This window comes from Eschrichtius robustus, chromosome 2, assembly GCF_028021215.1.
Source record: "Eschrichtius robustus isolate mEscRob2 chromosome 2, mEscRob2.pri, whole genome shotgun sequence".
NCBI lineage: Eukaryota > Metazoa > Chordata > Mammalia > Artiodactyla > Eschrichtiidae > Eschrichtius > Eschrichtius robustus.
Genome location: NC_090825.1, coordinates 178,539,083 through 178,556,106, shown reverse-complemented (window position 1 = coordinate 178,556,106; position 17,024 = coordinate 178,539,083). Strand labels below are relative to the sequence as shown.

The 17,024-nt window shown below is 59.5% G+C and overlaps 1 protein-coding gene across 1 annotated transcript; it reads left to right on the top strand.

Annotated features, from left to right (window-relative positions):
- Positions 1 to 8,402: 8,402 nt before the first annotated feature.
- Positions 8,403 to 15,477, top strand: PLK5 (polo like kinase 5 (inactive)). The gene is given in 15 exon segments (XM_068535067.1): positions 8,403 to 8,519; positions 9,178 to 9,291; positions 9,445 to 9,563; positions 10,244 to 10,383; positions 10,500 to 10,587; positions 10,679 to 10,774; positions 11,416 to 11,614; positions 11,745 to 11,871; positions 12,051 to 12,127; positions 12,261 to 12,345; positions 12,595 to 12,672; positions 13,202 to 13,314; positions 13,317 to 13,358; positions 14,526 to 14,636; positions 15,292 to 15,477. Coding segments are annotated over 15 exon segments (1,692 nt in total).
- The last annotated feature ends 1,547 nt before the right edge of the window (positions 15,478 to 17,024 follow it).

Sequence of the window (17,024 nt, the reverse complement as noted above, 5' to 3'; positions counted from 1 at the left end):
GATGGACATGTGGGCATCCTTTGCACACAGGGGTGTTTAGAGTCATCGATGAGGTCATGGGGTGAGAGTGTGGACAGAACGGAGACTGGGGCCTGAGTGTCAGAGGCCGGGGTGGGCGTGGGGTCCCCCGAGGTCGCAAGAGGATGGGCTTCCGGGAGGAGGAGGGGCAGCCTGAGTGGGTAAGATGAGGATAGAGCATGGACCAGTGGCCAGCGGTTCAGCATCAATGAAGGCAGTGACCTTGACAAGGTTCAGCCTGGGGGAACAGGGCTCGAGAGAGGATGGCAGGAGAGAGAGGGGGATGGTGAGGGCAGGCACCCTCTGCAGAACAGCTACTGTGTGCTGAGCTGGGGCCTGGGGCCTGGGCGGCATCAGAAAGAAATCAGGCTTGGCCAGGAGCGCCACCAAGTGGACAATCTCATCCCCCGCCCCCCCCCCCCCACCATGTGCCTTATGCCCCAAGCCCCAGTTCACCGCGCTATGCAGGGTGTGCATACAGCAGGCAGTGTGCCCTGCAGGAAGGTATACAGAAGGCACTGTACCCTGCAAGGAGTGTATATACCAGGCATTGTGCTTTGCAAAGAATGCATACAGCAGGCGCTGTGTCCTGCATGGAGCATATACAGCAGGCATTATGCTTTGCAGGCAATGTATGCAGCAGGCACTGCATCCTAGACATGCATACAGTAGATACTTGGCCCTGCAGTACAGTAGGTACTGCACCCTGCAAGGAATGCATTTAGTAGACATTGAACCTCCCAAGGAGTGTATACAACAGTCAATGTAGCCTATAGAAAGTGTATACAGAAGTCACTGCACCCTGCAGGGAGGGTATACAGAAGGCACTATGTCCCACAAGGAGTGCATACAGCAGGCACCATGCTCTACAGAGAATGTCTACAGCAGGCATTGTACTCTGCAGTGAGTGTATACAGCAGGCACTGAGTCCTGTAGAAAGTGCATACAGCAGTCCCTGTGCCCTGCAGGGACAATACACAGCAGGCACTGGGTCCTGCAGGGAGTGCATACAGTAGGCACTGTGCCCCGCATGGGAGCCCTAGCGCTTATGGGATGGCCAGATGGGGCTGGGGTGAAGGTGTGGAGTCCTGTACCCACCCATGCCCCCTCTCCCCAGTCTTTGTCGCCCTGCAGGTCTCCAGCCTCCCACCCCCATGCAGGAGGTAACTCAGCTGGATTCAGCAGATCCCCAGAGGAGGCGGAGAGCTCAGCTGGAAATATCTGCTGCAGGTGGAGGGGTGGTTGTGAGGTTTGGAGGCTCCAGGTGCGGTGGCATCTCACCCCCCCGCAACTCATGCCCTGGTCTGAACTCAGGCCCAGGGGTCGGCAGGGTCCCCCTACGCTGAGCTCCGGCCTGGACCCCATCCCTGACGCTGGGCCTGGACAGGATCAGGCCAAGTGGACACAAGTCCTGATGGATGTGGGTCAGCCTAGGCTCCCTCTGTGGTCTCACAGCCTTGAGCCTCCCCCTGCCCCCCTCCCCAACTCCCTATGGCCTCCCACGATCCCTCAGGCCTGGGCACGTGGTCCACAGGATACTCCAGTCTCCTGTGTAGATGGGGTGGGAGGGGTCCTGCAACCCCAGAACCCAGGTCTCTGGAGCTGCCCAGCTGTCCCTGGGCATGAGCATGAGTGGAGCAGGATCGGGGACCCACCATGGCCAGGGTCGCCCATGTGAGCTGGGATGGTGGTTTTCTCCACCCCAGGGAGAAGCCAACAGAAGCAGGAAGCAGAAAGGGCGAGATTTCTGAGACGGTTGTTTCAGTCCCTGGATCAAGCTGCACCTGAAGCCATCCATCCATTATTTTTCACTTTAGCAATTTGGAGTTTCTGTGACTTGTAATCAGGAGGTCCTCTCTAATAGTGAACAGCATCTTTTTCATCACCTTCACCCCGCCCCGGACAGGTCCTGTTTCTCAGGCAGCTGATCCTGTGATGGAGTATTTCACCTCTATACATCACCACCACCTTGGAGGCCTCCATATCTGATGTGACACCCCCAGCTGCCCCCGTGAGAGGAATCCTCACCCCCACCTCATGGGTCGGGATGCTGGGGGGCAGAGGGGCAGAGTCACACGCAGTGAGACTTGGAGGGCCTGGGATAGCTTCACAGTCACATCCGAATGGGTGTCCTGAGCTCCTTTTGAGGCAGGGGGTTGGGGGGACTTGCCTGAGTGGGGAGATGCTTGAGGCAGGACCTGGAGAATGAAGGGGAACCAGATGGAAGTGGGTGTGAGGGAGAGGGTGTTCCTGGCAGACAGAACAGCACGTGCAAAGGCCAGGGGGCCAGAGGAGGAGGGTGAGGACCAGCCCAGTGAGGAGACCTGTGTAGCTGGAGAGCAGTGAACATGAGGCCAGAGGGGGCAGGGGCCTCGCATAGTGTGGGGACTGGGAGCATGGGAAGGTTATTCAGAAACGGCAAGAAGTGTTAGGTGAGAAGGAAAAGTTATGCATGATCTGATGCCATTTATATAAAAGGAAAAGTACCTATGTTAGCATAAGCTCAGACAGGAAGTGGACAGGAATAAACCCTCACGGTCGAGCACGATGATCTCGGTGGGGCGGGGGGGTGTTGGGGTGAGTTTGAGTTACTGCCTTTTAGTTTTTAATTTATTGTAGTCTTTTAATTCTCTTTTATAAAGAGAATTTTTATTTTGGAATAATTTTAGATTTACAGAAAGTTGCAAAGATATTACAGCAAGTTTCTGTCTATCTTTGTCACCAGTAGTATAATGTCACCCCCCCCACACACACACACAGGATGTCCATGTCCTGGTCCTGGGACCTGTGACGTGTCACTTCATGGGGCAGAGGGGACTTTGCAGGTGGGGTTAAGTTGAGGCCCCTGAGATGGGGAGGACCCTGGATTCCCCGGGGGGGCCCAGCGTCATCCCAGGGTCCTTATAAGAGGGAGGCGGGAGGGTCAGAGGCCGAGAGAGACGGCAGATGCTGCGCTGCTGGCTGTGAGGATGCAGGAGGGGCCGCGAGCCAGGGATGCGGCGCCTCTAGAAGCTGGAAGAGGCGGGAACCGCTGCTCCCCTGGAGCCTCCGGAAGGACCCGCCCTGCCCACGCCTGGATTTTAGGACTTCTGACCTCCAGGATGTGAGGTGATAAATATACGTTTTCTTAAGCCACCAAGTTTGTGTTAATTTGTTACAACAGCCATAGGAAACAATGACTATTTGTCACATCTAAGGAACTCACGTTGGTATATTATGATTACTAATTGATAATATTAGTAATTACCATCACTATTGACCAAACTCCAAACATTATTTGGATTCCACGAGTTGCTGTTGTTTTTTTTTTTTTTTTCCCCAACTAATTTCCTTTTTCTGCTCCAGGATCTCATCCAGGAGCCCACATGACATTGAGCTGCTTCTCTCATAATTGGTCAAAAGACCCAAGCAGATGAAATACAGATTATTCCTGTGGAAATCTGGCTGGTTCTGATGGCACCCAGTACTTTGCATGCAGCGGAGTCAATCAATGTCCCCAAACAGAGGTTGAGAAGGCATCCAGCTGAGGACACTGGGGGAAGAGTGTCCACCTGGAAGGGCAGCACCCGCTCAGGACCCTGAGGATGCCCACCAAGCAAGCAGGCGGGGTCTGAGGCAGCTGGGGGAGGGTTTGGACTTTCCCAAGGCCCCCCAGCGAGTGGGTCAGCACCTACACGGGACATAGCAAGGAAATGCACAACCTGTCTCTGCCATGGAGCCCCCAGTCCTGTAGGAGAGAAGTCAGCGAACTAGCAAGGAAATGGCATGATTGCAGGTGGTGAGGGTACCGCAGAGGGACTCATAGGGTGTGGGGGGCCCTTGCCTGGGTCCCAGAAGATGAAAAGGAGCTCCTGGACGAAGACTGGGGGGTGGGGAGCCCTTTGGGCAGCGAGAATGGCATGTGCAAAGGCCCTGAGGTTGGGATGAGCTTGGTATGGGATCTCAGACCAACAGAGAGGCCAGGGTGGCTGGGCCAGGGTGAGCGAGAGGGTGTGTGGGAAGGCCATGGGGGCCCACTAGCAGGCTTTGGATGTGATCTGATTTGGTTCTGGAAGGCTTCTTGCTGTCATGAAGAGGCTGGACTGTCCCTGAGCCCCACAGCATCCCCTGAGTCCAGCTCTCAGCCAGCCCCTGGTTCTGTGAGCCTCTGAGGGCCTAAACACATCGTGGCCCCCGACCTGGCCGTAGCTGTCCTTAAAGCTCCTGACCCAGGGCCCTGGCTGGTCCTGAGCATTGTGCCAGGGAGGCCCCACGTGGTGTCTTCAGTTCCATCTCCTCCTCTAGATCATCCTTGGGCTCCCCTGCCAGGCATCTTGAAGGCAATGTCCCCAAAACTGCACTCTGGATCTCCCCTCCCTGACCCTGTCTGCCGCCCCACACCCTGGCTGTGGACATGTGTCCTAGTGTCACGGGTTAAAGGGGAGAAGTTGAGCCCAGGCTCTGCTCCGCTCTGGGAGGGGCATCAAGCCCCTCAGAGCTCCCCACCCACATACCTTCCTGTCCCACATTTCACTCCATCGCTCTCCGAGCTGCAGTTGGACCATGTATGGGAGCCATTCCAAGCTGGGTGTGCAAGAAAATTAATGTTCAAGGTGGAGGCCCCGGCCAACGGGGGGCGGATGCCAGGGGTCCATGCGCCCCTCGTCCTTCCCTCCCATCCTCCCCGGCCCCTCACTCCTGCTCCTCAGATCAACTCACGGCACTAAACCCTTGCTTCAGGGTCTGCTTTTGGCAGAGGCCGGACTAAGACAGGGGAGGAGAGACAAGCCGCCCGCGTCAGTCTCCTGCTGGCCTGGACCACAGCAGCGAGAGGGAGTGGACAAAGGGGATGCGGGGGGCTCTGAACTGAGTCCTGGGCACCGGGAGGAGGAGGAGCCTCAAAGGAGAACCGAAAAGATGTAACAAGAAAGGTGGGAGAATAGCCTACAGAGAGGTGTCCCAGAGGACACGAGGGGACAGAGCTTCTAGAAGGAGCCAGTGACAGTGGGTGCTGAGAGGCGGGAGAGGCAAGGGCAAGGTTTGTTCCCAGAGGATGGAAGCTCAGGGAACGTGGAACCCAGGTCCCAGCTGGGCCAGTCTTGAGGCAGTGGGCACTGCAGTCATGAGGTGGCCTCCCGCCCGCTCTGCTCATGGGGCCCGTCCCTGGGGACCTGCGAGGTCTGGCCGAGGGCTCCCGAGTACAGACAGGCAGCAGGGAGTCCACTGCGTTTCAAAGTCCAGGAGGCAGGAGGCAGGAGGCAAGAGAGGGACCCAGGAGCCGGGCTGAGTCACGCCTGCCCGCCTGCTCCTGCCCCAGTTCTGGAAGGAGGGGGCTGCACCACCGCGGACCCCGCACCCAGCCCCCCCACCAGCCTCCCGAGGGAGGCCTCCCAGGGTCCGGCCCGGGCGCTGTCTCAGCAGCCGCCCCCTCCACCTGCAGCAGGTATTTTGAGCGAGGCTCCCCAGCACTTCTCCTGGGAAATCTGCTGAGTCTGGGGAGTTATCTCAGGTCAGGGAAAGAACAGACTGGAGACAAATCAAGCCTCTGGCCTGGAGCACGGGGGCTTAGGGGACTGCCCGGCCAGGCTGGGGCTCCAGCCCACGACCACCCCGGCCTCCTGAGCCCTGGGCAGGGGTCGGCATGGGAGGGTCAGGCAGCCCCACTGAGTTCCCCCCTCAACGCCTGCCCCTTTGCAAAACTGCGATCTTGTGCTTGCTACACACACTAGGCTTCAGTTTGCTCATCTGTAAAATGGGGGTATTAGTTCCCTAAGCCTGTGGTTTTTTGGGGGGTGGGGAAGCTAAAATGGTTTTCACTTTCTGATTGTGGCAAAATATACAATCACACAAAATTCACCATCTTCACCATTTTTAAGCGCACAGCTCGGTGGCATTAAGCACATTCACATTGTCGTGCAACCATCCCCACCATCCAGCTCCTGGAGTTTTCCATCTTCCCAAACTGAAACTCTGTCCCCATGAAACACTGACTCCCCACCCATCCCCCAGCCCCTGGCCCCCACCATCTACTTCCTGTCTCTCTGGATGTGACTCCTCTAGGACCTTCTGTGAGTGGAATGACACACAGTGTGTCCTTCTGTGTCTGGTTTATTTCACTGGGCATGATGTCCTCAAGGTTCATCCACATTGTATCAAGTGTCAGAACCTCCTTCCTTTTTAAGGCTGAATAATATTCCACTGTATGGGTGGAGCACATTTTGTTTATCCCTCATCAGTCGATGGACACCCGGACAGTTTCCACCTTTTGGCTGTTGTGAATAAAGCTGCTATGAACATCTAAGGTTTTCCTTTTATTATAAAGTTTTTCCATTCTAGAGTGCTGGGGGAGGGCATCCCTGCTCGAGGGGGTGCAGGCTGGGAATGGGATGGCTCCCCAGCCCTGTGGAGGAGGTTCAGCCAGGAAAACAGCGGGCTGCCGGGAGATGGGGGCAGAGCTGGTGTCTGCAGAGGGTGTCAGCTGACAGCCCTGCTGTGAGGCACTGGGCCAGGAGCTTTGGATTTCTTTCCCCCAGGAGGCTTCTGGGGGTCCAGTGGGCTCAGCTGCCTACTGCAGCGTGAGGGCTCTTCCTATGCTCCTGTAGCCCCCGGAGGAGAGGCCTGGGGGGCAGTATTGGGGGGGCAGGGGCTCCAGACGCACCAACCTGTACTCCAGGCCAGGTTCGGCCACAGTCTGGTGACTCTGGCTTACATGTCCCTTCCTGAGCCTCAGTTTCCTCATCTATAACATGGGGCTAAGAAGAGCAGCGACCTCTGGGATAAGCCACTGCCTGGAAGGGGTCTGGCTTTCTGACGTTGGCCTCCAGAACCTGCCCAGACCCCCGGCTTTGGTTAATTCTGGGTGATCTCCTCTCCACCGTTTCCTGAGGGCCGGTGGGTCTGTCTTGGGCACAAGTGCTGAACAAATACCTGAATTAGCAGGCAGCAGAGGCGTGCCACTGAGAAGGACCTGGATTCCTGCCTGCCAATGTGGATTCCAGGGCGATAATGATGTGACAGCTCAGACCCCCGGGCCCCCTAGCTGCCTTCCTTCTGTCGCACCGCACCTGGTTCTCATTAGCAGAGGACTCGGGCTCCCCCGGCCGCAGCCAGCTGGCCCCCTGCACTGGCCTGGAATCCTTGGCCCTGGTGCTGAGGCCGGCCCCCCGCAAAGGTACCAGAGGATGGCTCCATCCAATGCACTGGGGCCCCCGCAGAGTCCCCCATGCCCTGGGTGCCCCCATTTGACATGCCAGGCAGACATGTGACAACGCAGAAGGTGTTTCCTATCCCTGGTGGCTTGGCTGGGCCGAACTCCGAAATCTGGTCTCTGGAAAATTCCGAGGCCTGATTCCAGCCCCGCGGAGCCCTGCTAACCCCTCCCCATTCATTATGTTATGTGACTTTTGGGGATTAATACCGAGGCATCCAGAGGCAGCTGCCTGGATTCACATCCAGCACTGTCCCTTCCTGGCTGGGTGAGCGACTTAACCTCCCTGGGCCTCAGTGTGTTCATCTGTAAAATGGGGCCAAGGCCAGTTCCTGCATCTCAGAATCGGTGAAAGGGTGACTTGAGACAATACAAGGAAAGAGCTGGGAACTGACTCTGGGGAACAGCTCAGAGATGCTCCCATGGTTCCCGGGGGGGCCTAAGCCTGCCCACTTGTTCTCCATCCCCCTGCCTCTCCTTGGCTGCCCAAGCCAGGAGTCACAACCCCCAGTGTCTGTCCATCAGTACACAAATCCTGCTCCTTCTCACCACTGAGTGTCCATCCTATACGCCAGCCTCCCAATCCCAGCAGTGCCCCTCTGGGCTTCACTCCCCTCCCCACCTCCCTGAATCCTGCTGTGGCTCCCTAGTGCCAAGATGATCAAGCCCCGTGCATTGTCATATGGGGCCCGGGGACCCACCTGCCAGGAGGACCCACAGTCACACGTATTCAGGATGACTAGACTCAGACCTCAAGCGCACTCTGGGGAGAGCCCTGCCAAGCCCTCCCTCCCACCCACCCTTCCCCTCGAGGCCTCGAGAGAATGAGACAATCCCTCTGACCTCAGTCTCCTGCTCAGAGCAATGGGCGTGTTGACAGTTCACAGCTTGGCGGGAGGCGCAGGATTGGAGGAGCAAGCGAGCTGAGCGCGCGCGGGACTGGCGCTGGGCTGGCGTGCAAGGTGCCAGCGCCGCTCTGGTCCCTGGAACTCCCGCCAGCCCCGCGTCCCCGCACGCCCAAGCGCCCCCACGCGCCCGCCCCCTCCCGCGCTGGCCGCCCCGAGCGTCTGGACTCCACCCCTCCCCCCTCGGCCAATAAGACGCGTCCAGGCAGCGCGCGGCCCCCAGAGCAGCGCCGCGCGCGGTGGTCCCGGCCGAGGCTGCGCCAGTGCGCCCGCCCGCCAGGCTCCCGGGAGGGATGGAGCCCGAGCCGCGGCGGCGGCGGCGGCGGCACAGTTGCCGCCCGCTGGTCTCCGTCTTCCTGCGCGACCCGAGCTCGGGGCGCGTGTACAGGCGCGGGAAGCTGATCGGCAAGGTGGGGACCCCGGCACCCCCAGTCCGCTGGAGAGGGGGCCGGGCCGGGCAGGGGTCCCGGCGGGGCGGGGCGCGTGCGCGCGATCGCGACCGCAAACGAGCCAGGGTGCGCCCCGGCTTTTGTCTCTGCGTGTGTCGCGTGTCCACGCGAGTTTGGGGCTGGCGTGGGTGGACGCCCGGGTCTGCGATGTACCCGCTGTTCTGCGTGCATCGTGTGGCGGGAACCGGTGTTGGGCACGTTGTGCTGTGTTGTGGGTTGTGTGTCTAGGGTGTGGGTGTGCGCCCGAGTGTTCTGCGACTTGGAGCCTTGGTGCGGACCCAGACTCTGTTGTGCTGTCCCTGTGCGTGTGTGTCTGAATGTGTCATAGGTCTCTGCTTTCTGTGTTCGGGCGTTGTACCGTGTGTCCGGGTACTGTATTAGGGTCCGTGGGCTCTATATATCCAGGTGTGGATGTGTCTGTGTGTCTGAGTGTATGTGTCCCTGTGCCTTCGTGTACTTCTGTGTGTTGTGTTGCCTTGGGTATCCAGGTATGAGGATGTGAGCTATGCATCCATGCGTCTCAGGGGGGTGTGTGTGTGTGCGTGTCTGTGTGTGAAGAGGCCTGGCCATCTGTCCCCACACCTGTGTGCCCTGAGCTCGTGAGTCGCCTGCCCCGCAGGGCGCCTTCAGCCGCTGCTACAAGCTGACCGACATGTCCACCAGCTCCGTGTTTGCGCTCAAAGTGGTGCCTCATGCTGGTGGCGGGGCTGGACGGCTGTGCCCCAGCGACAAGGTACGCTCTGCGCATCAGTGCCCAGGGGCCCTGTGACCAAATCGGGTCCGCAGAGACGTCCCTGCCCTGGGGGTGGGGAGCACGCCCGTGGGGGCATGGGTACCTCGGGTATGGGCACCTGCCGGGTGTGTACACGTGGGACCCCGCCCGCAGGTGGAGCGCGAGATCGCCCTGCACAGCTGCCTGCGACATCGCAACATCGTGGCCTTCCACGGACACTTTGCTGACCGTGACCACGTGTACATGGTGTTGGAATACTGCAGCCGCCAGGTGCCCAGGGGGCGGGGCCTAGAGGGAGCCATGCCCCCCCCCGCCCCCAGTCTTCTGTGCTCATCTGTGTCCCCCCCGATGTCTGTCTCTCCTTACCTGTTTCTACCTGTGACCACACTAGGCCCACCTGTGCTCACCCTTAATGCGCTTGTGCCCACCTGCCCACCCAGAGGCTCTCTTGACTCACCTCGGCACACCTATGCCCACCTGTGCCCCTCCTGCCCTCAGCCAGGCCCCACCTGCCCACACCTGGCCTCACCTGGGCAGTCCTGTCCCCCTTCCCCAGGCCCGGGGCCCTTGGGGCCACTCACATGGTGCAGCCCAGAGCCCAGACGTCCGACAGGCAGGAATGCCTGTTCCTGAACCCACTTGGACTTAGTTGCACCTTCATAGACCCCTTGAACTCCCTGAGCCCACTTAAGTACACCTGAGCTCTCCTTTGCCCAGCATGTACCCACCTTGGGTTCGTCTCTTGCCGAAAAGCTCACTGTGGCCCCCTCGGCCCATCTGAACTCCTATGTTCCTCCTGGGGCTCAGAGCTCACCTCTGCCTGTCCCACAATCAGCCACATCCACCTGGGCCCAGCTGAATTTACCTTTGCCTTCTTGGGTCCCTGGAACTCACTGTGCCGCCTAACCTGAGCTCACCTGTGTCTCCTCGGCGCTGGCGCTGCACCTGCCGGTCCCCTGCAGTCACTGGCCCACGTGCTGGAGGCGCGGCAGATGCTGACAGAGCCTGAGGTGCGTTACTACCTGCGGGGCCTGGTCAGCGGCCTGCGCTACCTGCACCAGAGGCGCATCGTCCACCGGGACCTGAAGCTCAGTGAGGGCGGGGAAGGGGCCGCGGGGGCGTGGCGGGGGCGTGGCGAGGGCGGGGATTCCACCCTCACGCCATGCTCCTCCCCCTCCCATCCCCCCCCCCGCACCCCGCCCCGGCAGGTAACTTCTTCCTGAACAAGAACATGGAAGTGAAGATCGGAGACCTGGGGCTGGCCACCAGGGTGGGCCCAGGAGGCCGCTGCCACAGGTGACCGGGAGGCTCCGAGCGGGCTCTCTGGGTGGGCGAGGGTGGGCAGGCTCTGGCCCCAGCCTTCCTGAGCCCCCGTTATGCCCCCCAGAGTGCTCTGTGGGACCCCAAACTTCCTGGCCCCGGAGGTCGTGTCCAGAAACGGGCACTCCTGCCAGTCGGACATCTGGGCTCTGGGCTGCGTCATGTGAGTGGCCCCAGAAGCCCCGGGCCTGGGGAAGGGGGGCAGGACTGCCCAGCTGGGGCCAGGTGTGGGCAGGTGGGAGCGGGCACCGGCAGGTAAGGACAGGTGTAGGCATGTACAGGGGAGGTTGAGTGGGGGCACAGGCAGGTATGAGCAAACACAGGACTAGTGTGTGCAGCTGGGGGGTAGGCGGGAGCACACACCTGCCATCATCTGAGCGTGCAGGTATGAATAGGGCATATGGCGGGATGATAGTTTTGAGTGTGCACAGAGGTGTGGACAGGTGTGTGCAGGTGGCAGGTACACAGGCAGATGAGGGCATATGTACCGGTACGAGGCATATGCAGGAGTTGAACAGGTGTGAGCATGCATAAACTAAAACGGGAAAGGTATATGCAGGTGTGTCCAGGTATAACCCAGGAGCAGGCAGGTGTACAGACAGATGCTGGTGTCTCCTGAGCAGACAGGAATGGCCAGGTGGGAGCAGATGTAGGGCAGCTATGAGAAAGTGGATGTGACATGGGTACGGAGTCAGGAAGTGTGGGAAGGTGTGGCCAGGTGTGCACAGGTAGGTGTGAGCCAACCCTAGATGCCCAGGATAGATGCAAGCAGGCACCCAGGTTCCTGCCCCCGACCCGGCCCAGGTACATGGTGCTGACTGGCGCCCCTCCCTTCGTGGCGGCACCCTTGTCGGAGATGTACCAGAACATCCGAGACGGCCGCTATCCCGAGCCTGCACATCTGTCCCCCAGTGCACGCCGCCTCATCGCCCGCCTGCTGGCACCCAACCCGGCCGAGCGGCCCAGCCTGGACCACCTGCTGCAGGATGACTTTTTCACGCAGGTGTGGGGTGTCAGCGGGTCGGGGCTGCCCTTCTCTGGGGCATCTCAGCAGACCCAGGTGTGGGTCAGGACCCCCAGCTAGCCCAGGTACTCAGGAGCGGCGTGCTGACGCCTAGCTCTCCACTCCGAAGGGCTTCACCCCAGACCGGCTGCCGCCCCACTCCTGCCACAGCCTGCCCATCTTCTCCATCCCCCAGCCTCTGGGCAGACTCTTCTGGAAGGTGGGCCGGCTGCTGCTGCCCCAGCGCCGGAGGCCTTGTGAGTACCGCCCTGCCCCCTCACCTGCTCCTACCTGCGCCCCGCATCTCACACACCTGTCCTCCTCCCTACCTGCTCTGAAATGTCACCTCCACGGCAGAGGCGGATGTCGGTGGCAGAGGTCCCGCCCTGCATGGGGTCAGGCTCTGCCCCCCCTCCAATCCTCGTGCCTCCTGCAGGCCCCTTCACTCCTAAGGAGGCCTCAGGTCCAGGAGAAGATGGCCCTGACCCTGACTCCACGGAGTGGGGTAGTGAGGTGAGGGCGTGGGGAGGGGGGCATGGTGGGGAATGTGGAGGGCATCCTCACAGGGAGGCTGGGCAGAGGGAGAAGCCAGGGGGTCTTCAGGGGGGGAGGCCAGAGCCCCCAACCCCTGCTGCTCCCTCCCCAGGCCTCCCTGTCAGGGGGAGGGGCTCTGTGCCCCCAGCGCCCTGTCCGCCTGCTCAGCCAGGGGACCCTTGGGAGTGACCCGGCGGGTGAGCAGACTCTCCATCCTAGGTGGGAGCTGTGGGCAGGAGTGAGGGTCGAGAAGTGGGGGGCAAAGATCCTGCCTTGCCAGGAGCACGTCCCCTCTCCCCGCCTCAATTTTCCCACCTGTGAAATGAGAATGATGTCTGGAATCCTTCTGGGGTGAAAATAGGACTTTCCCGGATGTGGGAGTTTGGGGCGGGGCTGGTTGGAGGGGCCCTGGCCTGTCTGTCCCCCACAGAGATCTGTCTCCCCAGGGCCCCAGGGGAGCCCGAGGCAGGAGGTAGAGGCAGCCATCAGGAGCCTGCAGCTTTGCCTGGACTCTGGCGCCCCAGGTAGGAGCAGCACAAATAGCTGGAGATTGTATTACAGAGTTCCAGCTTCTCCTGTGGCCCAGCTTCCTGGGCCACTGGATTTTCCCAGGGTTTCCATTATTGCCCTTTTTCTCTTCTGCGATCCAATCTAGGATCCCACATGGCCTTGAGCAATTTTTATTTTTTAATACAAAAAATGTTTAATGAAATAAAGCAAAGCCCTACAGTGTTTTGGACCTTACAAGCATTTCAGATTTACTCATTTCCAGAGGCAGCTGTGATCCCAGGGTCCCCCAGTCCTCCCCCCTCAAGGCAAGAGTTGGTTGTTTTTTTTTTTTTTTGGCCACATGTGAGATCTTTGTTCCCCAACCACGGATCGAACCCGTGCCCCCTGCAGTGGAAGCACGGAGTCTTACCCACTGGACCGCCAGGGAAGTCCCAAGAGTTGGTTTTCTATTCTTTGGACTTTACTCTCCATCTCCTGTGCCTCTGCCGTCCTTCCGCCTGCCCCTTCCAGGACCCCTGCTCACTTCATTTCATCCTGTGCCAGCCATGCAGGACCCCCCAGGAGAGCAGCGGCCCATCCTCTGGGCCCCCAAGTGGGTGGATTATTCCAGCAAGTACGGCTTCGGCTACCAATTGTCAGACGGGGGCAGTGGTGTCCTGCTTCGGGATGGCACCCACGTGGCCCTGCGCCCCACAGAGGGGTAAGTTGTGGAGTTCCTGTCCCCCTGGGAGGCCAGGCCCTCCTCCCTGCCTTTCTTCATTCACTCCTCACAGATTTATTAAACATCTACTGTGCACACCTACAGGCGCTTACTGCCTGCTGGGGGAGAACAATGCTAAACAAATGAATTACTAAGTTGATTTCAGGTGGCAGTTTTCTGAAGGAAATGAAGCGGGTGAGGTGACAGATTGGGGAAGTGGAGACAACTCTCAACAGAGTGGTTGTGGAAGGAGGGGCCTTCTGAAGAAGTGACGCTCAGGCGAGACAGGAATGATGAGAAAGAGTCCGTCAGGAACAACCTCTGAGGCATAGCGAACAGCATGTGCAAAGCCCCCGAGATGGGACTGAGCGTGGTGGGTTTGAGGAATGGCAGGGAGAGGGGGAGGACATGAAGTCACAGAGCCTCACAGGCCACTGTTGGGGTTGGGGCGGGAAGGAAGGGTCAGACTCACACTTTTTTTTTTTTTAAATTTATTTAATTAATTAATTTATTTTTGGTTGTGTTGGGTCTTCGTTGCTGTGCGCCGGCTTTCTCTAGCTGCGGCGAGCGGGGGCTACTCTTCGTTGAGGTGCATGGGCTTCTCATGGCGGTGGCTTCTCTTGTTGCGGAGCACGGGCTCCAGGCAGGTGGGCTTCAGTAGTTGTGGCGCATGGGCTCAGTAGTTGTGGCTCGCGGGCTCTAGAGCGCAGGCTCAGTAGGTGTGGCGGCCCATCAGGATCTCAGCGTGGACAGGCCGAGTCCGTGGCTCCAGGGGTCTGGAGTTCAGGGGAGGGGCTGGGGCTGGATGGACAGAGAAGGCTGGTCCGTGCAGAGCTGGTTTCACATCATGGTCCAAGAGACACGGCTGCGTGAGAAGGTGTCCTTGGGTGTGAGGTGCCCGGGACGGAGGTCCTGACAGCTGGCACCGCCCTGTGCAACCCCCCACCCCCATCAGCCAAGTCATCTACATGCCCGACCGGGGAAAGCTGGAGACGTTCGCCCTGAGGGATGTGCCCAGCCTGCTGGGCGCCAAGCTGGCCGTCCTTCGGCTCTTTGCCCGATACATGCAGCGGCGGCTGCGAGAGGTGAGGGCTGGGTGGGGCTGCGGGGTGTGCCAGGCGGTGGGAGCCCTCGGCCCTGAGGCCCCATGGCTGGGTCTGTCCACAGGAGGGGGGCCTGTCCACAGCCACCTGGCCGGCAGCCCCCAGCCTCTGCCTGCTGCGCTTCCTGGTGTCCGAGCGGGCCGCACTCCTGCTCTTCAGTGACGGGACGGTGCAGGTGAGTGAGGGTCCCCCCCCAAGCAGGCCTGTTACATTGCACGCTGCTGGGGGGAGCCCCAAGAAAATCGGAAATAAAATGTGTCTGGATGACAGCAAAATGTCCCTTAGGGTCATCGTCCTGTGTGGTTACCTGTAGCAGCTGTCGAAATGTCATTTTGTTGCAGAATCATTTTTAGGTTTTCCTGCGCTGTCCTGGCAATCCCTGGGACATCATAGCCACTCCTAAAACAGATTTCAAACGCACTAGGATACAATACTCATTATTTTTAAAAATTAGTGTGATTTTATTTTATAGTAAAAATCCCCTCTCTGTTCAGACCAGAGTACCCCGGCCTGGGCCGGGTCTTAGAGAGGATTGTCTTCAAATGGCCCTGCCCAGCAGCTGTGGAAGCTGGTACCCATGAGGAGCTGCTGTTCCCCAGGGCACAGGCTTAAGAGTAGGAGTTCTCACTGGGCGGCTCTGGGCGGGGGAGTCCCATCTGAGCCTCAGTTTCCCTGTCTGTGTGGCAGAGCCCTGGGCTCCTGACCCTGAGTTCCTATGGGTGGGGCAGCCACTGAGACTCAGATCAGGGGGACCTCAGTCTCCTATCCACTTGTCCTCCGAGGGCCAGGGCCCCTTCTCCCCTCGGACCCAGCTCCTCCCGCCTTGGTAGGTCAGCTGCAGCGGAGGCCAGGCTCAACTCGTGCTGAGTGGTGGGTGTGAAGAGCTGCAGCTCACGGTCTGGGAACAGGGCCAGCCTGGCACCTCCTACCCGCTGGGCGTCCTGCGGAGCCACGGCTGTGCTCCGGCTGCCCGCCAGCACCTTCAGCATGCGATCCACCTGCTTCAGAACATCTAGCTTCCCTGAGGGTCAAGGTGGACCTCTGCATGTTGATGCCCAGGACCCAGGCTCCATTTCTGTCCCTCTTGCTCTCCCAGAGGTGTCGTCCTTGGGGACAGCTGGGGGAGCATCTAGGGGGTATAGGAGGTGGGGGTCCTTGCCTCGTGATATGACTGTTCAACCCAGACTTGTGTTTGGATTTGTTCTTTTTTCATTAAAGTAAAGTTGACTCTGCAGCCTGCTGTCAGCCTCTCTTTGGGGGAATTTGAGGAGCTTTGGCAAGGGGGCACCATGATCTGAGCCCCCTGCTCTTTGTGGCAGAGACAGGCCAGATTTTCACCAACACAGAAATTCTTACTGGAGTGGGGTTCTGCCATGACCAAAAATCTAAAATATGGAACATTCGCTCAACTGCTGGGCAGTGAGGACACAGTTGTTGGAGGCTGGGAAGATGGTGACCCATGTCATGCCCGGACACGACACCAGGGTCACCTTGATGTGCTGGACCTGTGAACCAAGAGAGCCAATTGCCAAGGGGGACGAGAGCTTGCACTCAGGACACTGGCCAGGCCTTGGCGTGAGGGAGCTGGGCGCCCAGGACACTTGACTTGCTTCCCCTCCTCCCCACCCCCCGGAAATGCTTTCCAGCTCCCTGACTGAGAATGTGGTCCCTGTGGGTGGTTGTGAGTTTCAGTTATTCCAACTCACAGTGGCTGAAACAAAGAAGAAGAGCTTATTGGTGCCTACTAACTGAGAGGTTGGGACACGTGACCTTCGGGCAGGGCTGCATCCAGGGGGTCAAACGGCAAGGTCAGGAATTCACCCTGGCCTGGCCATCTCTCTTCCCGAGGGCTGCAGGGTCTCTGGCCTCACACTTACAATATTCACAGCCCTGTACCCAGCAGTAAGCAGACTCCTCAGGCGTTTCTGGAAAGTCCTGGGACAGCACTTCCTCAGACCAGAATAAGTGACAGCCCTGCCCATGGTTGGGGGCCCACCCCGTTAACCACTGCATCTTCAGAAACCCCTCCAGGGGGCTGGCTTTGGCTGGTCTGGATTTGGGCTTCTGCCCTGGGCCTGACCCTCCCCTGGTGGGTCCTTCAGCCACCCAATCTCCACGATCCCCTGCCAAGCTCGTGGGCACCTGGGCCCTTCGGGGCCCTTCTCTCCTCTTATTTCAGGAGCAAACTGGCAAGCCCACTCCCTGCAACTCCCCAGAGGCCCCTCAATTCCTTACAGACACCAGGCCAACACCCCTTCTGCCCACCCCTGTCGGGACCCTCGCTCAGGCTCCAGGTCCCACCTCCCTCCCGAGGACGCACACCTACCACCGTAGACCCCTTGGCTGGGGGTGGGGGGCGGCCACAGCTCTTCCTCTTGCTCTGGGGGCCAAACTGCAGGGGGGTGGTCTTCATGCCCCAAGTCCCTGCTGCCTCCATAACCCTCTATGGCCTGACTTTGCTCCAGGTCACCTGGGGCCACTGGTGCCACAACTACTCCGCCGCTGAAGTGTGGGCCGGCCCCGGGTTAAGCATTGCCCTCCCACCCACCCACCCATACTGGTT